At 41.7% G+C, this 25,170-nt stretch overlaps 2 protein-coding genes across 2 annotated transcripts; one reads left to right on the forward strand and one right to left on the reverse strand.

The window, feature by feature from the left end:
* The first annotated feature begins 6,409 nt into the window (after window positions 1-6,409).
* LOC311062551 (uncharacterized protein) lies at window positions 6,410-11,602 on the forward strand. Its single transcript, XM_084081674.1, has 10 exons — window positions 6,410-6,688; window positions 7,420-7,527; window positions 7,736-8,128; window positions 8,334-8,435; window positions 8,607-8,839; window positions 8,960-9,054; window positions 9,163-9,268; window positions 9,477-9,746; window positions 9,921-10,095; window positions 10,896-11,602. The coding sequence occupies exons 1-7, from the start codon at window positions 6,655-6,657 to the stop codon at window positions 9,206-9,208; spliced, it is 1,011 nt and encodes a 336-aa protein (XP_083937800.1). The 5' UTR covers window positions 6,410-6,654; the 3' UTR covers window positions 9,209-9,268; window positions 9,477-9,746; window positions 9,921-10,095; window positions 10,896-11,602.
* Window positions 11,603-16,816: 5,214 nt separating this feature from the next.
* On the reverse strand, window positions 16,817-24,604 carry LOC311060820 (uncharacterized protein). The gene is made up of 6 exons (XM_084079163.1): window positions 24,598-24,604; window positions 23,969-24,001; window positions 22,723-22,923; window positions 20,254-20,330; window positions 19,204-19,247; window positions 16,817-16,957 (listed from the first exon to the last, which is right to left on the reverse strand). The coding sequence occupies exons 3-6, from the start codon at window positions 22,913-22,915 to the stop codon at window positions 16,891-16,893; spliced, it is 381 nt and encodes a 126-aa protein (XP_083935289.1). The 5' UTR covers window positions 22,916-22,923; window positions 23,969-24,001; window positions 24,598-24,604; the 3' UTR covers window positions 16,817-16,890.
* Window positions 24,605-25,170: the final 566 nt, after the last annotated feature.

A 25,170-nucleotide genomic window follows, 5' to 3' on the forward strand; every position in this document is an offset into this window, starting at 1 on the left:
TCAGGTAAGGTCTTCACGGGTCCCTCGTCTTCGATGCTCACCAGGGACACTTCCACGGCTCCGTCGGTTCCTAGGGACAGGTTCAGGTCTCGTCGTCCACGGACGTCGGCCTCCTCCACTGGATATAGCTTCCCTAACTTTTGATGTCTGCCCACGGTCACGCTATACGCGTGGGGGTTGCAGATGCGCACGGGGACTCGGCCATTACGCACGGTGACCAACGCTCGGGCCACTCCCAGATCAGTTCCTTCCGGCATGGCCTCCATCAGGGCCTCGTATTCGGCTCCATTTGGACCTTTCCAGGCACGGCCCCATACTACTAACTCACTGCGGGCGGGGACTCGGATTCTCCGTCGGCCGACAGGCCACACATAGCCCAATGCTCCGTCTTCGTGGGTCACTGCCTCCACTCTCCTACAGGCGGCGAATGCTTTTTTCCATGGTGTCCTCTCCTGTTGGCATGGAAACACAGACCTCCCAGAGAGTTTAAATAATGCATGCCACACTGCGTGGACTACGTTCATCCCAATGATCAGCGGCTCAATACAATGTTCATCTTTTACAATTACGATTCCTCTTCCCGGTATTTTCAGTCCTTCTAATTCTAAATCGAATATGGCATAGCCAGAATAGGGTAGATCAAGGCCGTTTGCTGCTCGTAGGCTAAACACCAGAGGCCCATTTTCCATTTTATCTTGCGAGAACTTTTCGTTAAACAAACTCTGCTGCATCAATGTGACTTGAGACCCCGTATCTAATAAACCCCTCATTTGGACTCCCCCCATTGTTATCCCAATTGTCGGACATTCCCCCACAAACACTTCATTGGCCCTTAACTTTTTTTGTGAACGTTGCACCTCTGCCCCCCGGACCTCGGCGACAGGGCGTACTAGTTTAACTGACTTCGGTCGGATCTACAGAATCTCGCTATATGACCCGCCTGTCTACACTGGCTACATATCGGCCTACCTCCTTCATCCCATTCGTAGCGCTGAGAGGCCGTATACCGTCGCTCAGGTGGCGGTGGAGTGCGCGCTCGTGCGTCATTGGTGCCAGTGCGGAGGAGCGGTCTGATTTCCTTCATGAGTTCCTGCGTGAATCCTTGCATTTGAGTTTTTACGTCGTCCATGATTTCCTGTTTTAATTTTTCTCTCCAAGCAGGGTCCTGAGAAGGGTAGGGGACAGAAATAGGATTAACAGCGTGGCACGTTATTTCAGTAGTTCCATGTTCAGCAGCTAACAGGTCGGCTTCTTCGCGTAAAGCAGCAAAATCTTCATCTGGGTGTCGTCGAGCATATATTTTTAAGGCTTGGCCCAGGGGGCCCTCAGCTAAACCCATAACAAACTGATCACGAAGAATGGCTTCGGAGGGAGCGGTGCTTGGGTCGTGCTGCCGCAGCCCACAAAACAGCTCTCTAAGTCTCAGGGTGTAAGTTTGTACATTCTCTCCTGCGCGCTGTGCGCACCGATAGAATAGTGAGCGCATTTCTGCGACAGAGACAGTTTCTTTATATAAAGCATCTAAGTATTTAAAAACTTTTGCCACTGTGTCGCGTTCGCCCTCCTCAACCACACTAATCTGCCGTTTAGCTTCGTTGGTTAGCGTTTTAATTATAATAGCAACTTTCCTGATTTCTGGTAGTTCCTGGGTACTTAATAATCCTCTAATCTGGTCTTTCCATTCCCTATATTTACTCTCGCCTTCTGTTCCACCAAAGGTGGGTAACCATGGGGCACCGGGATACACCGCCATCATCATCATTCTGAATCCGTAAAGCAAAAAACAAAAAGCAACAAAAACAACAAAACAGTACAGTTTCTCTTAAGGGTATTCTCATGTGTTTGTTATCAACCAGTCCTGCCGCCAACGCCAAATATGTGAACAGGGCCGAAATTGTATCACATTTGACTTGCAATTTGTTTGTACTATTGCACTCTTCTCCTTTAATAAATAATCCAGAATAAAACTCACAACAATAAAATATAAATGCACAATAAAGTGCTGGGTGCGTAATTACTGTGAGTCCTATCTGAACTAATTGTTTGTCGACTACGCCACTTTTGTTATAGAGGGAAGTCCCCTTTGAATACACTTTAACTTCTTCTTCAGGCTTTCACAGGTTCGAGGTTAACTGGTAAGTTTCAATACTTTTGGTTTTGAGAATACAACACTGGCATGAGAATATCCCTTTAAGAAACTGGACACGAATACAGTGTATCAAAAAAAGGTAAGTCATATTTATTGGGTCCCTAATACATTGGCTTCTGTGCCTTAAAAACAATCAAATAAACACTATACTAATAAAACCTATATAAACATACAAAACACAATTAATCTACACAACAACTATAAAATAAATTATAAAGTTGTGCAAATTACGCGGGGCTTAATCACAAGGGTTCCTTAGCATGGGGGGTTTCTGTGCAACAAATACTTTTCAAGTAAAGTGCTGTGCCAATAAAGTGCTTCAAGATACTCAACACGGTTTGTTCAGGGGTAATGCTGCATGTCCATATATGGGGGTAAGATGGGAAAGGGTTTGAGGCCAGTCGTCTTCGTCTTCTCTCTTCTTTCTCTCCGCTCGCCAGCCAGGTTTTTACACCTGGCGCTGAGTTGGTTGCGTATGCAACGTTATCGCCACTTTCCAGTCTCAGCGCTCCTTATATGGTCTGGTCTCACTCGTCTCTCATATGGTCTGGTCTCACTCGCCTCTTCCTCCCCTTCGGTTCGATCGCTTTCTCCTCTTGGTTTCTCCTTTGAATGTAGGCACACCTCGGCTTCCAAACTCCTAGGTGGCTGGTATGTCTACTTCATCTATGCACTCCTCTACTCCGTGTCTCGGCACAACCTTCCCCTCTGCTGTCCTTCTCCTCACTGACGCCTCTGTCACTTGGGTGCTCTGTTCTCTCTTTCAAACGGTCCCGCCTCCGCTTTTGTACCTGCCAAACCACACCTCCCTCTTCTTTCATTTGTCCGTGGTGACAGTCTGTCTGGGGACATTGGCCATGACCGTGGCCTTGGGCGTGACCGCGTGACTGCCGCTCTGCCACTCAATGTCTCTCAATACATGTGACCAGGGGATCATGGGGAAAACAATTATAAACAATACAGTGCGTAATAATAATTGGTACAAAAATAATAAGATGGTGGGGTTAAATGAGGCAATTATACACATTAAGCACCAATAAAAACAAATTACAAAAGTTTTAAGAACCCCTCATTTCACCCTTGTCACAATTGTAACAACCTGTGAAGGAAGTAAGGAAGAGGTTTGCTGGTTTGATTGGCTGCTGTGTTCAGGTCATCTGCATAAAGGTTTGACAAAAGTAAACCAGTACTTCATATTTCTATTTCTCTTCGCTGGACAGAATATAAAAGAAAGACACAAAAAAAAACAAAAAAAAAACATAAACAACCCATTCCTACTGTAATACATATTGCATTGTGTTATATGCAATACTACTTGTCTTCTTGCGGTTTTATTTTGAAGTCTTGTGCATCTTATTGTGGTCACAGTGGTTGCAACACGGTCTCACTCCGAAAACGTAGCCGGTTGCCTTTTTGTCAGAACCCCGCGACGGAGCCGAATGCCGTCGCTGGACGCCAGCGACGTAATTATGTGCCTTCCACGGTCACTCATAGACATTCATTGAGGTCCAAAGACGACACATTGCGCCGTCACAGGCGGGCCATTGATAATGCATTGGCATTTCAAAACGTGCGCTAAGAAGCTTGTTTGAAATGCACCAGACCACACGCCACCACCCACAAAAACCTGTAAATATTCTGAGTATTTACATACTAGTTTGGTAATTTTTCGATGAGTATTTGTTGAGAACGACACTTTTATTTAACTTTTGTATACCCGTGACGTCACGTCACACTACTTCCGTATGACTTGATTGACAGTAGTAAAGATCCGATCAAAACTATTTATTTTAATCTAATAGATCTATATAAATGATCTGCTTGTCCACTAATCAATTATTCTGGCACTTAAATGCCTAATGTATGAACAATTCTAGCAATAAATAATTATTTGTAATTTCTTGATTCCTAGCACTCATAAAATCCCGCCTACTGCATCCGGATGTTCACCACGTCCACATACATGAAAACAAACATAACGTTTCCGTATCCGTTCTGAACCGGAAATGTGGTTATAGGCACATTTCACGTTCTGTAAAGGTTCTGGCCTTCTTTTAAAGCTTTTTGAAACAAATAACAGCAGTCTTTTGCAGTCGCTTAGGAACAAATAGCAGCATTTATTTTTTCTCAAAACGATTTCATGTTTTTTGTAACATTTAGGACGTAAACAATCATATTGAGGGGCAGTTGTGCAGCAAAAACGTCATTACCAGCGTTGCCAGATTCTGTGAGAGAAACAAGCAACCACTGGTCTAGGAAAACAAGCCCAAAAGAAGCAACTATGGGCCACATGACTCATGAGCACTTCAAATCAAACATATACGTCAGCTGCTTGAAAATAGTAGATCTACAAGCTCACAACGTGTCGTGATGCGACGCGTTGTGAGCTTGTAGATCTGCTATTTTCAAATTCATTTTTTGGGGAAATTATAATAAGCATACCTGGCAACACTGGTATGCATATGTGCGTCTATGCCTCCCATGATGCATTGCATTGTTTTTCAACTACATCGCGGTAAGTGAAGTCTTGTTACTTTTTCATTTATTTAATAGAAATATATGTTAAATCTGCACCCCCACCACCACTAAATCATAGAACCACAACACAGGGTTGTTGCTAACATGTTAGGGTGTGTACAGTAGCAAGTTGGTCGGTCTGTATAAGTTTAAAACTGTTTTACAGTGGACATATCCCTAAGCTAACAAGCCATAACAAACAAACACAACAACATGAGCTCGGCTATTTGTGTGTGTCCCTCTTCATTTGTGTGTAGTTATGTATTCTATATGCCATGTTTGTTTGCACAACACTAAAGGCAAAACGAAATGTAATCATTGTTTGTGTTTCCCATTCTGAGTGTACAAATGGATGTTTTATTATGAATAGAATACAAAAGGATCCTATTGAGCCATAGTGCTTTCTTGTGGTTTAAATCCTATAGAACTTTACTGTCCTGTACTGCTAATAAAGTATTAAATCAATTAATCAATCAGTACTAGTAGTACAGTCAAATGTTATGCTAAAATATGAACACAATAAGCCCCAGGGGCTTGTTTACATTTTGGTCCATTGTACTCAATTGAACAGTCATATTATATATACCATACAGAGGTGCAATGCAAAACATGTTGGGATAAAGGTCAGTTGAATAAGAGAAGATGGGTGGGGGCGGGGGGCAGAGGATTCAACTATAAAGCTGGTACCAGGAGTTAAATAAAGATTTTTTTAAAACAGGAACTATTTAATCACTTAATTTAAATGTATTATGATGTTAATGTTGTTGTTGTTTGGATATTCGAAAGTAGCTGATCAAAAAGCTCACAAAGCATTGCGATGTGACGTGTTGTGAGCTTATGGATCTATTTCTTAAAACTGATATGTTACATATTAATTTGGGGCGCTTCACATGAAAAGCCAGAACCAGAACCACTGCCATAGTCCATATTCACACGGCGGCCATTTTGGAATTTAACATTGCGTTGCTGTGGCAACTGGGGTGGCATTTCATTGGCAATATGGCCGCTGTGTGGATATGGTCTATAAGGGTCTATTCCAGGGGTCTTCAACAGGGGGTCCTTAGAGCTACTATAGGGGGTCCGCCAAATCTTTGTGTGATAGGATTTTTTTTTTACATTAACCACTTGAACCCTATAATTCCTTTTCTGAGGGGAACATTAGCCGAAAATAGCAGATCTACAAGCTCTCAACGCCTCGCGCTTGAGAGCTTGTAGATCGGCTATTTTTTGGCAAAGAGGCTATATGTATAGAGGGGGAAAAAGCAGACAAAGTAAACCAAAAAAGTTTAATCTGAAACACAATTTTATACAATATAGAGGGGGTCCCTGCTTCATCTCTCTCTCAGCTAGGGGGTCCTTGGCCTGAAAACGTTGAAGACCCCTGTTCTATTCGGTTCTGTACACTCTCAGAGTTTATCTCAGGATTTCAGTGTATGCAGCTATTAAAGGTATCGTGATGTGTTTTTGGGCAAGTATAAGATTCTGTATATCTGGTTTAGGGCTGTTTCTCCTTTTGTTCATTGTAATTCTGAATATGTTGCTTTCTCTTACAGATCCTTCCAACCAAACTCTCCTAAACAAACAAACAAACAACCCAAAAGGCACTTTTAAGAGCCACTCTCTCTCTCTCTCGCACTCTCTCTCTCTCTCTCTCTCCCGCCCCCCCCCCCCCCCCCCCCCACACCTTTCTCTTAGTGTGTGTGTGTGTGTGTGTGTGTGTGTGTGTGTGTGTGTGTGTGTGTTTACCCTTGTTTGTCTTATCATTGTCTTTGTCTGTTATTTGTTGTTACCCGTCACCATGAGTGATCCAAAAGCCATGGTTACGGAACTTGAAAGGAGTTTAAATGCCGCAAAAGCGGCAGCTGTGGCCAGAAGTCTAAATGCCTTGATTCCTCCAGAGTCACAATGGAGAGCACCACCAACTCCAGCGAAGAAGGCAAAGGCACCTGGACCAACCGTAAGGTGGAAAAAGAGAGACAGCAATAGAAATGTCATCCCTGCCAGGATCAACCAGAAATCAGGGTCAGTATTGTTATACCATTAACTCATTTAGACCTGAGGCCGATTATAAAATCCACTTTAAAATTTCAAAAGCTTTTGCGATCCACCCATCTGACCACTTAACCCGGCAGCCTATCTCAGCTGCCATGTTCAGTGGTCATATGTGTGTATGGCATACATTTTCAGAGCATGTGAAGTGTCCAATTGACTTTGGGCAAGACACTGAACCCCTAACTGCTCCTGATGAGCAGATTGGTGCCTTGCTTTGCCGTCTGTGTTGATGTGTGTGAATGTAATAAACATTGAAAATCACTGTGGATATAACAACATTTAACTTGATAAGGCTTCCTTTAAAAAAGATGTCCTGAGTGCCTTGCCAATGGACAGCTAGACATTTTTTTAAATCAACCTACAGCAATCATTCCTATTTGATTGCATATTCATAGGCGACTGAACTGTCCACGTTATGGTTTGGGAAAAGTCTAATAGTCCTCAGGATAATAACCAGGCTGACACTAGTGTTACAGCAAATAGGATAGTGTAGTTATATAGTTAGTTATAGTTTTTACAATTCATGCATTTAGCAGATGCTCTTAATCCAGAGCGACGTGCCATTTTTGGCTGGTTGAAGACCAATCATGCTGCGGCATTCTAGACAATTTGGAAAGGCTTAAGTGCACATGCCAGGCCAGTGAGTAAATGTTGAGGAGAGAGTAAATGTTGATGACAGTGTTTTTTTTTTCCTGTTGTAGCTGGTCCAAGTCGGAAGGCTCATCCAGGTGGTTGCGGTCAGAAACCTGTTCCTCCCAACGATTTTCCTGACACTAATGCTGAGGTCTCCTTTGCTCCAAATGCCGTTGGTGTGTATTTCATTAGTGCAAAGCAATATGTTCATGATATATTCTAATAATCTGTCAATGAGTTTGAATGTTAATTATATGTTTGTATTACACATTTACCAGAATAAATGTGCAACTAACCTTTTCACAGCCATTATTATACTTTTTATATTGTAAATGTAAAACATAACCTAATGTTGTTTTTCAATATCCCATACTATCTTAACAGAGCGTTTCATACAAGAGCTCCAGCACTCCCTGAGCGTTGCATCGGCTGACATCGAGGAAGCACCAACCCCAGCTCCTCTCCAGGCTTCCTCCGACTGGAGTACGCGGAACCACTCTCTTTTAGAGAGATGGCGGGCAGAGAGACCCTGGCTGATTAACCGCGTTGCAGCGAGGGCACATGTAGGCACACACATGTGCCAACAGTGTGCCATCAGTCCAGCTGCTGTCTGCTGTCATGGCTGTGAACCACGGCCATTCCTGTGTGCCGAATGTGACATCAAAACGCACACAGACACTAGAAACGTGATGCACAACAGGGATGCCATGAATGCAGGGTTCTTCCAGCCTTTGCCTCCAACCACCTGCATTGTAGATGAGGCTCATTGCCGTTGTGGTAAGTTCTTGTTTGTGAGTACACCATATCATATCCTCTCTGACTCATTAATCTCATTACTTTGACCACTAAACAATGCATTTTTTTGTCCTGTCTTACGGTCATGGAATCTTTTTAACCTTTCTCACTCTTCTTTCAGTCTCTTCAAGTGGTTCCAGCAATCGTAATGTTCTATTTCCTATTGGACACAAATGATCTTTTTCAGAGTGCTTTGTACCTGTGCGGATACCTGCAAATATCTGTGGTTGTGCATCGGAGGCATTGAGGGTCAACCCAGGAAAGGCTGTTGCTGTGATCACAATGGATGGTAAGGATTTTTTTTTTTTTTAAAGCATCTTAAAAATATATTTTTACTTGGTATTTTTACTTACCCACAAGGCTTGTCATAGGTGTATTTATGAAATCAAACGTATGCCTATTGACTAATTTATGCCATGCTAGGTTTTACATTACAGTGTGCGTGTCTTTGATTTTCTAGGGCGATATGATCTCAGCATGCCTGACCTGAGTTGCGAGTCATGCCAAGCCACTTGGACTGCTGGAGTGGACGATCTCATTTGCAGTAACTGCTGGCCTGCTACACTTAATTTCGCAACAGTTTATGCCACAGATATATTTTTCTCATTTGAGAAAATGAAGATGGCTGCACCAGGACTGTCCTGCCAGGCATTTTTAAGAATGCTTGATCAGCGAACTGTTCACTTTGGCCGTGTGAGTATTTAATTTAGTTAGCCAACAGTATATATTTTTTCTTTTTGTCATGTGCATTGAATTTGTTTCTTTTTTATTGCCTGCCCATTATAAACTGTTGATATCCTTATTTTGAAATAGACAGGGAAGATCTCAACAGATGCCTTCCAGAAGAGCTACTTTCAGTGGGAAGTTGTACAGTTTGAGCCACATCGCTGTCTCGCCAATATCAGAAGGTAATGATATCAGTGATGTTCTTTAAGATTTTTAATATTACATGTGGCAGTATTTTACGTGTATGAGACAACATTTGTTTTCTTGTCTTTGATTCTTTGTCATTGTAGGCCGTTAAAGGTCTTCAAAGCCAACAGCAGAACCTGGAATCCCTAAAGGTGGAATTAGCAGTGTCAGAGAGCCAGTTGGAGGATTGGGTGAAGGAGTGGGCAGAAGGTGAGGAATTGATTATTGTTAATGCACATATTATTTGCTCACAGCTTTAAAAGTTATAAGTCAAAACTTAAAATCGAACGGGTAACCAGTGAAGACAGCTAAGATGGGGGTGATATGGTCACGTTACCTGGAGTTCACTGACATTGGGTTCCTAATCCTTGTGTCTTATACTGTGGTTTTGTACCCACCTATTTCCTCTCTTCTGCAGCACCAACAACTACTGCTGATGAGCCTGATGCCTTGGCCAATAGGATAGAGATGCTGGTGCTTGGGCTCAAAAGGAGGTCTCAGCGTCTGCATAAAGACACTGACGGAACAAAAGCTTGTGCCAGGATCCTTCGACAGATGAGGAAGGAGAAGGAGATCCTAGCTTCTGTTGTAGAACAGTACAACAGGTTGGTTCCTAGCGCAGAACACCTGAGCATGGAAACCATCATATCTGTTGATACAGCATGGCCATGGCAGCTTCATCACAGTGGTATGTACACTAGTCTGTTGACTGCTTCCAACAAATCTGACCCATAATTCCACATAATATACACACTTGCTTGTTGAGTTTGGGAGAGGCAACTTTGAGTGGTGTGTTTACAAGTGTCTAAGTGGCTAACACTGCTCATTTTCCCTGTGAATCTTTGTCATAAATGCATTCCAGATTCTGTCGATCTCAGAACAAAGAGACGGGCGTTATGACGTCATCATGGCAGGAAGGCGACTCACAGAGGAGAAGAAAATCCTGGTGACTGAGATGGAACATCACTGGAAAAGTCTTTCAGCGTATGACCATGACCTGAAGGAGCTGTCGTGCAGTTTTTCTTCTGGGCCAATGAGTATGTATTTGCAATAAATTATTTTTGTAACAACTGCTATGCATTCCATGTCTATAATTCATTATAAACATACTTCTAATATATTCTAATCTGCGTATAACACTGTATAATTATAATAATAAACACCCACAAAATAATCTTAATGCATTTTAACAGTTATCATAACACAAATAGCATTTCATGATGACTTGGGGCTGATGCATATTCCACTTTTAGAGCCGAGTTTAAATCGGTTCGTTTCGGGTGTCACAACATCTTGGCAGCACCCTTCGAACCTCTGAATGACGTTGTTTGGACAGAGCCAAACCGATTTTAACTCTGCTCTAAAAGTGGAGTACGCATCGGCCCTTATAAGGTGACTTAAGGTCAAGTATTATAGGTCTCTATGATCTTGCATAGACAGTTATGACAGTATAATGGATTTTAACAAATATTATAATGCATTATAAGCGTGATTATAAGGCATTACTACTATGAGAATTAAGATGGGATTCTTAGGAAGTGTCATCATACAATGGTTTATGATTGCAGTTATGATTGCTTATAACTGTAACTATAGTTTTAGAAGCTTACTCCAATTAATTTTACATGGCCTTATACGTCATTATACAAATCTCTAATGTGTTATTGTTATTGTTATAAGGCATTATTCATGAGTGCTATACTTACAACTGTATAAGTATGTTTATAACACATTATAGGCATGGGATGCATAGCAAGTGTTACAATATTTCATGAATATAATACATACCACTGATGACTGTTACTAACACAGGTTTTGTCTTGTGTTCTACCCCAAGGCTCACCGTGGAAACTAAGTTTCGAGGGTCTGAAAGGACTGCAGTGCATAATCCTCCGTAAGCAGTGGGAAAACCGAAAAGGGATGATGCTGGCATGGGAACATTACATGCAAGTTGATGAACTGATGCAGAGAACGTCACCTTTTTGGACAACACAGATGATGCTGATGATGATGACAGTGACTCAGACATGTCTGAGGACGAATTGGAATAGGCAACCATTGCAGACCATTTCATTTGGCTCTCCTCTGGTCATGTCTATCTCGCTCTCTCTCAACCACTCCTACCTACAGGCCTTTTTTTACAGCCACACTGGACCACTTTGATGGACTACTTTCCCAATGTTGGATTACCACGATTTGTGTGGATTGTTCCCCTTTGCGGACTACTAAACTGCCCCTGGCAGGTAAATAAAACTTTCTGTCAGGTGGAGTTTGCTTTCAGGTTGCCCGACTGGGGACAGCAGGGCTGTGTTGTGTCAGATGGAGCATGGGGTAGGAGAAGGAGAGAGGAGGCCATTGACTCTGGCCCTCAGCAAGGAACACAATCCAACCAATTATGAAGAACGTATGAGGATGCAGAGAGCACGTCCCCTCTCCGCTGTTTGAGAGCGGACGCCAACGGAATCATCACAATATCTGCCTAAACACCTGAACGTGGCCAGAGCACTCTTTCTTCTGGTCTGTGGAATGTAAAATAAGAGCACTGTTTGCCTATAATGTGCTGTTCTCACTGTTGCTACACTTAAAAATATGAAATGGCAAGTGTGAACCCATAGTCATAGCTATGTATGTATTTTGCTTAAAGATTGAGGTATGACATTTGTTATCGCACAGCCCCAGAAAGTAAAAAATGAACGGTAATCAAAATGTTACGTATCATTCCATAATGACCTTTGGGAAAGTAGAACATGACCTGTCCTTGCCCGACAGGCAAATGCCTCTGACACCTTAGTGTCAACCCCTGAAATAAGATATATATTTCAAGAGCATGATATCATAGTAAACATCCATCTAAACCAGTGATATAGACGGATTTCCGCGCGACGTCATCACAGAGCAGAATGCGCAATCTGCGCATGCCTGGGGGAAAGGCGCGTTCGAAAATACAGCCCTGAGCGGCAGTGAGCGCACTGGCCAATACAAACTAATAGGCGAGTGTGCTCCGGTGCGTAATTTCCAAACGCACCCATAGGCTTACCCCCTCCTCTGCGCGGTCATATCCTCTCAATGTTTACAAACATGAAACCCGTCTTTAGAACTGGAGTCCTGTGGGCCAAATGTGTAGTTTTCTTGTGGCCCTGGAACACATTCCATATACCCAAAATATATTTTGGATGGTTGGTTGTACAGGATGACAACGTTTTTTTGCTTTCCGTAACCGTTAACCAAAACTTGTTACATCAGCTTGTTGCATGCTGACCACTGACCAGTGTTTTGTGCTATAGTACAAACGTATGTCGATTGCACAGTGTGTGCTGCAGGTAGGCCACTATATGACCATAATGGACATGGTTACATCCTGACTGCTTCATACATTTACGCATTTGATGTTTGAGAGGATAATGTCTGTGCCAGACCTTTTTAGTGCACAGGCTTAGAATTTGAGAAAATGGGAAGTATGCATTTGAATGTGTTCTGTGTGCGGGTCCCTTTGTGTCTTTGTGAGAACAGTAGCGGGGGCAGGTGAAATGCTTCTGAAGTGTTTGTATGTTTGTATGAATGGGTGAAGTGGTCCCTTTTCCTGTTAATACTTTTAACAGTACAGGCAGTACAGTACGTTTATGCTAATGTAATGACAAAAAAATAAAATAAAAAGGCCCAGGGGCTTCTTTTCCATTGTGCGAATGTGATCTGTGTTTTGCAGGGTACATGTTTGTATATATTGTATACTGTTTATTATTGATGGTACTTCTGGACCATATGAAGGTGTGATTCACACGGAAATGCTGTCTGATTTATAGTTCTCTGCACCTTAATAAAAGGCAGTTAAACCTTCCTTGTTATTCCATTGCCTCCTCCTTATATTGGTCCTTCTGGAATGTATTCATCTCTATTGCTGTATCTGACAGTCCTTGTTGTGTATCTGTCATCTTGTAACTGCTGGCTGACTGTGCTGCCTCTGGGCAACTGACGTAATGATGTAACTGATGTAATGTGCCAATAACACTGATTCTGATTAAAAGATAGTTAAAGCTACTTATAGAACACCAGGAAATGCCTTCGTGTATTGTTTGTATTCTATGCAAGTAATACATTTTTCAGTAAATGTCCGTTGAATGTTCTTATGAAGCATTTTGTTCACAGAACATTTTTGTTCATACAAAACCGCAAGTCATGCTTTCATTCCCACTAGCTGAAGGACAAAATGTGTGGACATTCAAGGTGGAGAGTTGGGACATTTCTGGAGCACAATAAACATATTTTATGTGAATCATTGTAGACCAGCCTATTACCACATGATGCCAAAATATTACATTTAAAGGTGATTACTGGCTTTAGCTGGCAGTGGGAATATACTACAACAATACATTCCATGAATCTGTAATAGTACAGTGTAATAGTATAGTAGCACTCATAAGCAGATTATAATGCATTATAACTATGCTTATAAGACAGGGGTCTTATAAAGGGGCCCGGGACCCCTAGTGTGTCCTCAGAGTTACTCCAGGGGGTCCGGCAAATCTTTGTGATAGGATCTTTTTTTTTTACATTAATAACCTGAACCCTAGCATCTCTATTCTTATGAACATTAGCTGAAAATAGCAGATCTACATGCTCACAACGCCTCACGCTGCAAGGCGTTGTGAGCTTGTAGATCGGCTATTTTCGGCAAAGTGGTTTGGTGTCGAGGGCAAAAGAAGCAAATCAAGTACCAAGTATTGAATGTTTAAGTGGTTAAATGTATGAAATGAACCAAAAATATGAATTTACACAGCACTGATAGTCAATGAAGCTATCTATGAAATCTATGAAAACGTTTAATCTGCAACACAATTGTATGCAATGTATGGAGGTCCCTGCTTCATCTCTCTCTCAGCTAGGGGGTCCTTGGGATGAAAACGTTGGAGGCCCCTGTTATAAGACATTATGCATAGCAAGTGTTACCAAGGTGGGTGTATATGAAAGTAATGAGTATCAGAAAGCTGGCCACATGGGGCCTGGGAATGTCAAAATACAGCTCTGTGTCAAACATGACACCAAGGTTAGTGTAATAGTGTAATAGTGTAGTAGTGTAATAGTGTAATAGACTAATAAAGTCATAGAGGGTATGGGGTGCGTGCTGGCTTAGCGGTCCAGGTGCATACCACATAGGCTCTGATGCCTGGCAGCGTGTCGCGGGTTCGAGTCCCGATCCTGGCGGCCTTTGCTGTGTGTCGCCCCCCATCTCTCTCCCCATTTCCTGTCAGCCTATACTGTCCTATCAATAAAGGCATAAAAGCCCAAAAACAAATAATTTTAAAAAAAGTAATAAAGGGTAGGCATCATATGCCACTCATCTACACTGAGTGCCAAAACATAAAGCATCATGAAGCATTGGAGTTTGGAAGAGCTCATTGGGAAACTCCTACTGACGCTGTATTTTGCCACTCAATAGACGTTCATGCATAACTTCCAGGTACAATGATGTCACAAGCATACCCTTGACCTGCACCTTAACCCTTAACCTCAGTAAGACTATGCCTAAACCTTACCATAACCCTAACCTCAGTACAACTAGGCCTGCCAAGGAGCCAATCAAGACACAGGTGAGGCGGGTCTATTCTATAACGTTGATGGGATCCATAATAACACATAGGACTGTGCCTGAAATAACCGATTCACACAAGCTCAAATGAGTAGCATCGGCAACCCGTTGTGATCTTGTAGATCGTCTATTTTATTGCCCTTTGAACAATGTTCAAAGGGCACCTGTGATGAGCAGGAACAACCCATAATATTTACAATGAAATATGTTTCTATGTAGGGCAAGGCCTTTCAAATTATGGCTTTGCTGTTGACCTATGACAAAGTTTAATGTCCATCTCCTTCCAAGCTATGAGTCTAACAGTCATACATTCTCAGACCATTTCAGAGCCATCCTAGATAAAATCAGTCAAACAGATGTTTCAGGAATTATTTAGTAACCAAATGTGTTTGAGATATTGATGTGTGCCTTACTTACATAGTCATCCATTACAATTAGGAAAACTACATGTTGGAGCTGATACGTAGTTTAGGGTTAGGTTAGGGTTACCTAAGCCTAAGCCTCATTCCCCTGGCTAGCATGATGCAACTCCTTGCAACCAAACGGTTTCATGCAACTACTTGCAACTGCTCGCAACCATTATCCCCAATGGCAGTTCCAAGGAGTTGCATTGGTGTGACATGTCCATAAAACTGTTTAGTTGCAAGGAGTTGCATCGCGAATCATTGGTGTGGTTTGGGCTTTAAAATGACAATCATTTTACCTTTTATCAAAAAGGTCCGAACACCTCTCAGTCTGTTCCTTGTTTGTTTGTGGGCTATGATGCAAAACAAATCTGTCAAACAGGTCATTCTCTGTAACACTTGTTGAGGCATCTTCCTCTTCTCCAGGCTTCAAATCCTGGATCCCATTCAGTTTATTGTCTACACGTTAACCCCTCAGGAATATAGAAATAACATTGATTTTCATGCATGGCTAGCAGTCTACACACAAAAGAGGGTATGAGGAGTCAGTAGGAGTGAGGAGTTAGGAGGATTTTCCAAACAAGCGCTTCCAAACTCCAGCTTCATGATGCTTTGTTTTGCCACAGTCTAGATGAGTGGCATATGATGCATAGCCTCTTATAGATAACTATCATCATTGTCTGAACCATTAAGTTATTGGGTGTATGGCTTTAAATTCTCATTGTTTCCATGGTTGGCAAATGATGTATTATCAAAAGTGTGTATCTCCTTGCATCACCTTCATTTCATTTTGTAAAACATATGTTTTCTTGGATAATGAGTCTGAATAAACAACTGTCCATACAGTTGTATAGTCTATCTGCAGCTGACACTGTATTGCCTACATACAGTATTGACAAAAGACAGTTAATATCACTGTTGATTGGTATAGATTGACATCTTGGAAGAAACAACATTCAAAGTGCAAAAGGCTTTTAATGACACCAAAGAAAGAAACAAAGAAAACATATTGCACAGAACAAAATAGGCAGTGGAAGAACTCACATGTTTCACTTAAGTAAAAGAATCAATACAGCAATGTAGAAATATACTCTGTTAAATGTGACTTGAGTAATAGTGCAAAAGCATTGGCATGTATTCCAAAGTATTCCAAAACTAAAAGTGCTCATCTTGCAGAATGTCCCATTTCAAGTTTCCAAATGTAATATGAAAATAGCAGATCTACAAGACAGATCACAATGTGTCGCATCGCAACCCATTGTGAGCTTGTAGATCGACTATTTTCAAATGGCCGAAATAAGGCTGAAGTGGTTAATGTATCCTACTATCCTACTATAATTCTAGTAACCTCTGCGTTTGTAGTGGTGGTGGTGGTGGTGAAGCTACCCGGTTCTCCCCACTGGCTGGACCAATTGCTCTGATTTTGCACACAGCCATTAACCATTACCATCCGAACTTAACTGTGCAGCCCGTTTTTCAATTTAATCAAATCTCAGCTTCTTATTAGCGTTTTTGTGTCAAAGAATGTCGTCCCATAGCTGCGGCTGCCCAGCTATGGGACGAACTTCCTCCCGGGTTGCCAGATCATGTGCGCATATCCCCCCACGGATGCGCTGCGCCGACCGGGTATGGTCTAGTGTTTTCTAATAATAAACAAAATCTCCAAAATAAATATTAACACAAAGTAAAAGTACAATATTGTCCTCTGAGATGTAGTGGTTTCAAAGTATGGCGTAGATGCTGGTTTTCCACCTCCGTCCAATCGGGTGAGACGAAGGCGGATACGGGGAGGGTTATCAGCTGGCAGCCATACTTTCATCGGACCGTACCCTTTAGGCGTGAGGTTACTGGTTGGCCCTGTCCTCTGGAAACTTCTTGGCTGGTTCCCATGTGTCTTCCCAGATTTTGTCACTGTAAAGTATAAATACATTATTTAGAGAAATTCATTTATCCCATGGGTCTTCAAAAGGGGCACTGGGACACCTTTTATTTTTATATTAACCACCTGAAACATTCTAAGAGAAGATCTACAACCTCACAATGCCTCGCACTGAGACGTGACGTGAGTTTGTAGATTATCAATTTTTGGTGACGAGATTTGGTGTCGAGGGGAAAAAGTGTTTGCATCAGTATCATGCAGCCCTAATGCACATGTATGTCTATTGCCTAATGCCTACATGTAAAAAAGATAAGACAAGAAGCATAGCGGCCAACATTCCACTTCTGGTAATTTCATTATTTTGATTTTGACTGATGTGAATTTAGATTAGTTCCTCATAAAACAATTTACTCTAGTACTGGTGACAGACAGTCCATATCTGAAGTCTGAAAGAGAAGTCATTAACAACATTAGTCGACTAACAGTCATTAATTACTAGAATCCAACAATGTGAATTTTGTAACCTTCCTGTACATTCAAGCTGTACAAGCAAATTACACAGAAGCTTCCAATTCAACTGCTGAGGCCGGTGGACTGCAGCTGCCAATCAAGCCCATACGCTGAGCTAGAGCTTTAATCGGGCCTAAATATGTGAGCCCAGCCCAACCCAGCCCGACAGAAACGATACATAATTGACAATTGGAGCCCAACACAGCCCGAAGCCTGACATTCTAAAGAAGTATAATTGTTGCATGCAGCCTTATATTTTTGTCATTACATATTGGTGATTCGAAGAACAGAGTCATTCTACCCTTTTCCAACTGTCTTTATATATAAACAAAAACCCAGCTTGTAGCAAGCACCGTCCTAATTAAGGAACAATAAACATCGGAGCCTCGCTGGAGAACACGGCTGACGGCCGCCGCTAAATCAGGCAACAGGTGTACACGCTATTATAGCTACAAAGTTCACACGTCTATAATATTATTAGGATATACAAAAGTGACCGTGGATGGTTTCAACAATGTCCTCCGCTCCACTTGGGCACTGCATGCATGCAGACGCCACAGCGGCCACCGCCACATACACACACGCTCAACTGTTGCGCCACAGCGCACACAGTCACACATGCTCAACTGTATCAAGTAGCTCATAACTCACAGCCACAGTTATGAGCGCAGCTTACATAGTCACAGAGACATCATGATACCGCGCTGCGCTTGCCTGCCTGATAAAAACAAGACCAGGAGACCTGGTTCTGCCAGACCTAAGCCGGACTTCACATAAGGTGCTTTTCGTTAGTGAGGGAGACGAAAGTCTCCCTCAAGACGAAAGTGAAGTCTCCCTCACTTTCGTCTTTCCGTCTTTCGCCTTTCATCTCAGAGAAATCAAGGTGCTTTTCCTTGACGTTAGGGAGGTAGACCAAATCAACATCAACATCAGTCAAGGAGGTACCCTGTTCTATCTCTCTTTTCCTCTTCCTCTTAATGGACTCCATCGGCAAGGTTTGCTAAATGAATCGAACTTTGTTCGATATACTGATAGGGGGAACCCTAATTTATGGATAATAAAATGTAATTGATCGATATTTCAGGATATTTGACATTGAAGGTCTAATTGAAATATTTGTCTTACGTTTTATATATACCATCTGTATTTATACTTGTAACATAATAGTGATGTCATGAGTAGTCTGTGCCTATTTATTCATGCAGATGAAACCTAACCACAACCCGACAAAGAAACCTAACCACAACCAGACATACCATGTAGTCTGTGCCTATTTATTCATGCAGAAGAAACATAACCACAACCAGACATACCATGTATGGACAAAATGGTGACAAAGGCTCGTGTAGGCCATACCTTTCAGATCTGGCAAAAAGTGACCCAACCCAATGCCCGACAAATACATGACCAATTGGGCCCGGCCCAGCCCTCGCCGCGCAGACCCGTCGGCCTCGGGCTGAGATCTTAAGCTCTACGCTGAACAGCACACAGCTGCACACAGCAGAGAGTGAGGGAGAGAGATAAAAGCACCTGGAAGTTAGGTCGTCAGCTTTTCATTTTGCCTACTTTAACTGGACACGTTGTACCAGCGTACTTTGATGTGAAAATGTGGGCCATCGGCAGGTCTGCAACACCACACAGATGAGGTGTAACCTTCCTAAATAGTAAGGCAAATTTGAGAGGGAAGAAAGAATTGTGGGATCAACCAGAAACAACTGCCTCTGGTAGGGCAAATAGTGTCAATTGAATAATATCAAAAATGTCTTACCATGCAGGACAAGGCGCCCAATGCACCAACACTTCTTTGTTGCCCTAAAACACACACACACACACACACACACACACACACACACACACACACACACACACACACACACACACACACACACACACACACACACACACACACACACACACACACACACACACACACAGTATAAGAAATCACTGGGTAAGGTATACCATTATTTTTAGTACCTTTGCTTGTCTCAGTCATGATCAGCCTTAAGACAAATATACAAATTAACATGGTTCTGTGGGGCCGACAGCCAAGTGGTTATGGGAAATACTACCGCCTGACACTGAGTCCCCAGGTTGATTCCTGGGCAGGTCAGACCTTTGCTCCAATACTCTCCCTGCTTCCTTTATCTATACACTGTGAGACTATTAGCCTTGGACGATGTCTATTAAATCGCCATCTGGACATCAAACCATTGTGATGTGCGATAGCATCAGGACTTTTTGGAGTCTAGAGCGGGTACAGAAACGGCCTCTCTTTGTGTAGAACTGGTTTGTGCAAATTACTGGTTAAAGTAGTCTGAACAGGATCTGAGCACTGAGCAGTAAAATGACCTCACAGTTCCTCACACTATTGAAAAGCAGAAAGCCTGGTGACGTGAAGTTAACTTACTGGAACAGTGGGTTGTTTTAATAAACCCTTGTAGGAACCCTGACCCCCTGACTGATTTGTCACATTTTTAGTGGCCACAACCCATAAATGCTCATCCCATAATTGCATCTTCACTACAAATGGGGAACCATTTAAATAGTAAATAAACATGCGTCCCAACGGTATAACAGTTATTGCCAAGAACCTTTGTTACAATAGAGCAATAATCGACCAAACAGAAATGTCCCCTATGTGTGTGTATGTAGCCTGTGTGTGTGTGTGTGTGTGTGTGTGTGTGTGTGTGTGTGTGTGTGTGTGTGTGTGTGTGTGTGTGTGTGTGTGTGTGTGTGTGTGTGTGTGTGTGTGTGTGTGTGTAGAGAGAGAGAGAGAGAGACACACACAGACAGATAGGGTTCTATATTTTTTTACCTCATTTGTCCTTCTCCCTGTTATCTCCTTATATGGGTAGACCTGGGACCTTTTCATCTGGGAACATTTCTTGTAAACTTGAAGGATGAAAAGACAAGTTCATTAAGCCATGATGCTTTGTAAATGTCAGCAGTATTTTACATCTATCTATACATTTTCTGAATCTCTATGCATCTGTGTTTATGCCCATAGCCAATCAGAGAGGGGCTGTTTATGCCCATAGCCCATCAGAGGGGAAAAGGGTGGTGTCTCCTAGCCTGGTATCCAGCCTGCTTCGCTACGTTCGGCGGACTTTTTTTTCTCTCTTCGCTTCTCAGTCTGGAACGCACCCCATTGACTCGTTTTGCAGAACTACACTGGAACTACATATGTTACGTTAGGCAACGTCGTTGCTGATTGGATGTTGTTCAAACGAATGACGAATCACAACGATCCCACTGTTTTTTTTGTCCCGCCCCGCACCACAGACCAATCAGAAGCCACGGCACGACTCGAAACGTTTGTCATGTCCCGCCTCCCTTGGAGATAGGAGGCATTCCAGACTGATAAGCGGAGAGAGAGAAAAAAGTCCGCCGAACGTAGCGAATCAGGCTGGATCCCAGGCTAGGTGTCTCCATGATTGGTCAAGCCTTCACGTGACATCATAATGTCTTACTATAAAACAATGACAATGTGGGGTAATGCTGTTAAGTTGTAGAACTATGCCAGAGTCACAACAAGCAGCACAAGATAAACGCCTAGCTGTGGACAAAAATTGGGCAAATTAGCCAAATCTATGTGTCTTTAGTGATGCTGTAGTGATTGGGTGTAAAGGGAACAAGTACAAATCCATGGGGGACTCCAGTCAACAAAGTATATAGGGTTTAAGTGCCTAACCACTTAAAACCTATACTTAGTTGATTCCAAAGTGCTCTATACTAGGCCCCCTCCTGTTGCCACTCTACACTACAAATCTTCGCTGACAATAATTATAGTTTGGCTAATTTCAATGAATGTACACAACCCATTCAGACCGGGATAACCTATATGTTCTCTGGGAACACGTCTAAGTCATTCATTTCTGAAACTCTTAAAAGCCTCATTTATACTACAACATATGACATACTTGGATGCAGAAAATACCAGATCTGCAAGCTCACAAAAACAAATAAAATAAAAACATTTAAAAGCCAATGTGGATGACACTAACACATTCATTTATATTCACATAAAAACAAACATTTAACACAGAATAGCAATATACAGGACAGCCAAGTATATAAGTCCAGCAACTTGTCCTTTGCAGAAATATGCAGAATATGATTCAGCTATTGTGGCATGTGTCAGTAGAGGTTAAGAGATGGAGTACAGAGGACTGGTGAACAGCTTTGTCAGGTGGTGCAAACAGAACCACCTGTTACTAAAATTGCCAAATAAAGGAGATGGTGGTGCATTTTAGGAAGATGGTGGCTCCCCCATTGTCTCCCATTTCCATCGAGGGAGATGTGGAGGTAGTCCAGAGCATCTGGGCATGCAATTGGACAATAAACTTGACTGTACTGGGAACACAGATGTCCTATACAAGAAGGGCGGGGGGCAGATTTACTTCCTGAGGTGGCTCAGCTCCTTTGGTGTGTAGGACTCTGCTGAACATGTTCTATCAATCAGTAGTGGCCAGCGCAGTACTGTATGCGGCGGTATGTTGGAGGGGTAGTATCAAGGAAGGCGACAGCAGGAGGCTGAATCAAGCTGGTTCTGTCCTCGGTACCACTTTGGATACTGTGGCCATCATGGACAATCCCTCTCCTTCCCTACTACTGTGGCAGGGCAGAAAAGCTCCTTCAGCAACAGACTGTTACATGTAACAGTCAGTCCCAAGTTGCAAGAAGGAGCGCTATAGGAGATATTTTCTGCCTGCAGCAATAAGACTGTACAAGTCCTCATCTGGTTAGCTTGATCAGGCTGATTAGGATGGGGGATGTGGGATGCAAGCCATCGGACTCTTGAGTAGTGTTTGGTCTGTCTTCTTAATATTGTAGGTTGACGATGCTTAGATGCATATTTATTTATTATTCATTTTTTTTGTTTCATCTAATGTGTTTTTATTGATGTCTCTATGAGAGCTGCCTTTCCCCTCGGGGAAGAATAAAGTACCTACCTACCTAGCTAAGACCATGTAATAAGCTGACAGCTGGGGGGGGGGACACTATAAAGGCCACTGCACACAGGATGCGATTATTCACATGGAAAAAAGGCACCCTGTCTGAGCCAACCTAAAAATACTGTATTGAGTCCATAAATTAACATACCTTGAAGATGGTTGATATTTCTATATTATAAATTGTTTATATGATTGGTCTTATGTAATATTCTAATATTTTGAGATTTATTCATGAGCTGTATTGATATAATAATCATCAAGGTAAAAATATATATTTTCTTACAACTTTTACATGGTTTTTAGAAGGATCTACGTATAGTTTTACTTACTGCACATATTGTCCACTTGGCGAGACACATTCTTGTCTTTAACAATTCTTTTGGCCCACTCTGGGCCATACTTGAGTACTTTGGCAGCCACTGCTGGTTTTGATTGGAGAGAATAACATGTCCCACAGGACATCCTCCTGGCCTCCATATTGGCTTGGCATTTGGGACATGTCTTTTTCTTCGGTCGTGTCATTTTTGGAACTGTTGAGACAAAGAAAATAACCAGAATTTTACACAATGTATTTATTCATAATAATTGTAAGAATGTACAGAAGGAACCAAATACACTCTTCTGGCTGTGGCACCGTAAATGTTTAATGTCAAGGACCCCAAATTATATTAATTTGCTATTCAGAAATAGCAGATCGTCAAGCTCACAACATGTTGCATAGCAATGTGTTGTGAGCTTTTAGATCAGCTATTTAAGATAAAACCCTACAATAAAATTGGGTAAAGTGTTAATTCTCATTAAGTTAAAAACTTTTAATCCCTATCTAGATTGGATTTTGGGTAGTTCAAAACCAAAAAACAGGATTGGGAGCACTCTGATATCTGATGAGATCAGGAAAACCTACTCAAATCTGGATCAAAACAAAAAACAGGATTGGGATCAGTTTGATTAGAAAATAATAATAAATAAAATAAAAATAAATGCTGTTATTTGATTTGCTCATATAGCGTGCAACACCTACAGTACCATCAGCTCCCAGTACTTAACAGGTTGCAGAACAATGGCTGCACAAAACAAAACACTTTGTATGACAATGGGACTAAACTTGAAAGCAGGGTGTGTAGAACCAGTGGTGGATAAAGTACTCAAATGTTTTAATTAAAAACATATGTAAGTGAGAGTCTGGCATTCAAAACCTTTACAACTATTTTCAGAATGATGTAGCTTTCAAGTTTCTATCTATTTTCTTCACCAGGTTGACAAAAGCTACATCAATACATCTTCAACAGCACACCAAATGAGTTGAGTACAGTTGGTATTCATAGAGAATTATCCACGTGCATCCATTTGTAGCATTTACAGTTCTGTGTTTCATTCAATCACTCAGAGTCAAATAGAAGTGTGGCTACTTATTTTGTAAGAGAGCTTTAATAAAGAATAACTTAGTAGAATAGAGTGCTACATTTGTTTAGTTTGTCCAACACTGAACACACATTATTCCAATTTCTGTCATGTATTTGCTGTGAGTTAAAGATGTGTGGTTGTGTTATTGTGTTTTAAGTTGTTGGTACTCACTGGAACAAGGTGATGAATGACAAAGAAAGAAACCTGTAAAGGGGGGAGGGAAATGAAGATATAAATGCATAATACTTAAGATCAAATATTCCAGTGGCCACCAAATGGACCCTTACAGTTCTGTAACTAAACAATATAAGCACTGATATTCAGGATCTCTTGGTCTTTATAAACAAACTTAGCACAGGGTATATGAAAAATGGCCAAACCCTTAAACCACAAGAAAGCACTATGGCTCAATAGGATCCTTTTGTATTCTATTCATAATAAAACATCCATTTGTACACTCAGAATGGGAAACACAAACAATGATTACATTTCGTTTTGCCTTTAGTGTTGTGCAAACAAACATGGCATATAGAATACATAACTACACACAAATGAAGAGGGACACACACAAATAGCCGAGCTCATGTTGTTGTGTTTGTTTGTTATGGCTTGTTAGCTTAGGGATATGTCCACTGTAAAACAGTTTTAAACTTATACAGACCGACCAACTTGCTACTGTACACACCCTAACATGTTAGCAACAACCCTGTGTTGTGGTTCTATGATTTAGTGGTGGTGGGGGTGCAGATTTAACATATATTTCTATTAAATAAATGAAAAAGTAACAAGACTTCACTTACCGCGATGTAGTTGAAAAACAATGCAATGCATCATGGGAGGCATAGACGCACATATGCATACCAGTGTTGCCAGGTATGCTTATTATAATTTCCCCAAAAAATGAATTTGAAAATAGCAGATCTACAAGCTCACAACGCGTCGCATCACGACACGTTGTGAGCTTGTAGATCTACTATTTTCAAGCAGCTGACGTATATGTTTGATTTGAAGTGCTCATGAGTCATGTGGCCCATAGTTGCTTCTTTTGGGCTTGTTTTCCTAGACCAGTGGTTGCTTGTTTCTCTCACAGAATCTGGCAACGCTGGTAATGACGTTTTTGCTGCACAACTGCCCCTCAATATGATTGTTTACGTCCTAAATGTTACAAAAAACATGAAATCGTTTTGAGAAAAAATAAATGCTGCTATTTGTTCCTAAGCGACTGCAAAAGACTGCTGTTATTTGTTTCAAAAAGCTTTAAAAGAAGGCCAGAACCTTTACAGAACGTGAAATGTGCCTATAACCACATTTCCGGTTCAGAACGGATACGGAAACGTTATGTTTGTTTTCATGTATGTGGACGTGGTGAACAT

This window comes from Gymnoscopelus microlampas (genome assembly GCF_963454915.1).
Source record: "Gymnoscopelus microlampas genome assembly, chromosome: 2".
Taxonomy (NCBI): domain Eukaryota; kingdom Metazoa; phylum Chordata; class Actinopteri; order Myctophiformes; family Myctophidae; genus Gymnoscopelus; species Gymnoscopelus microlampas.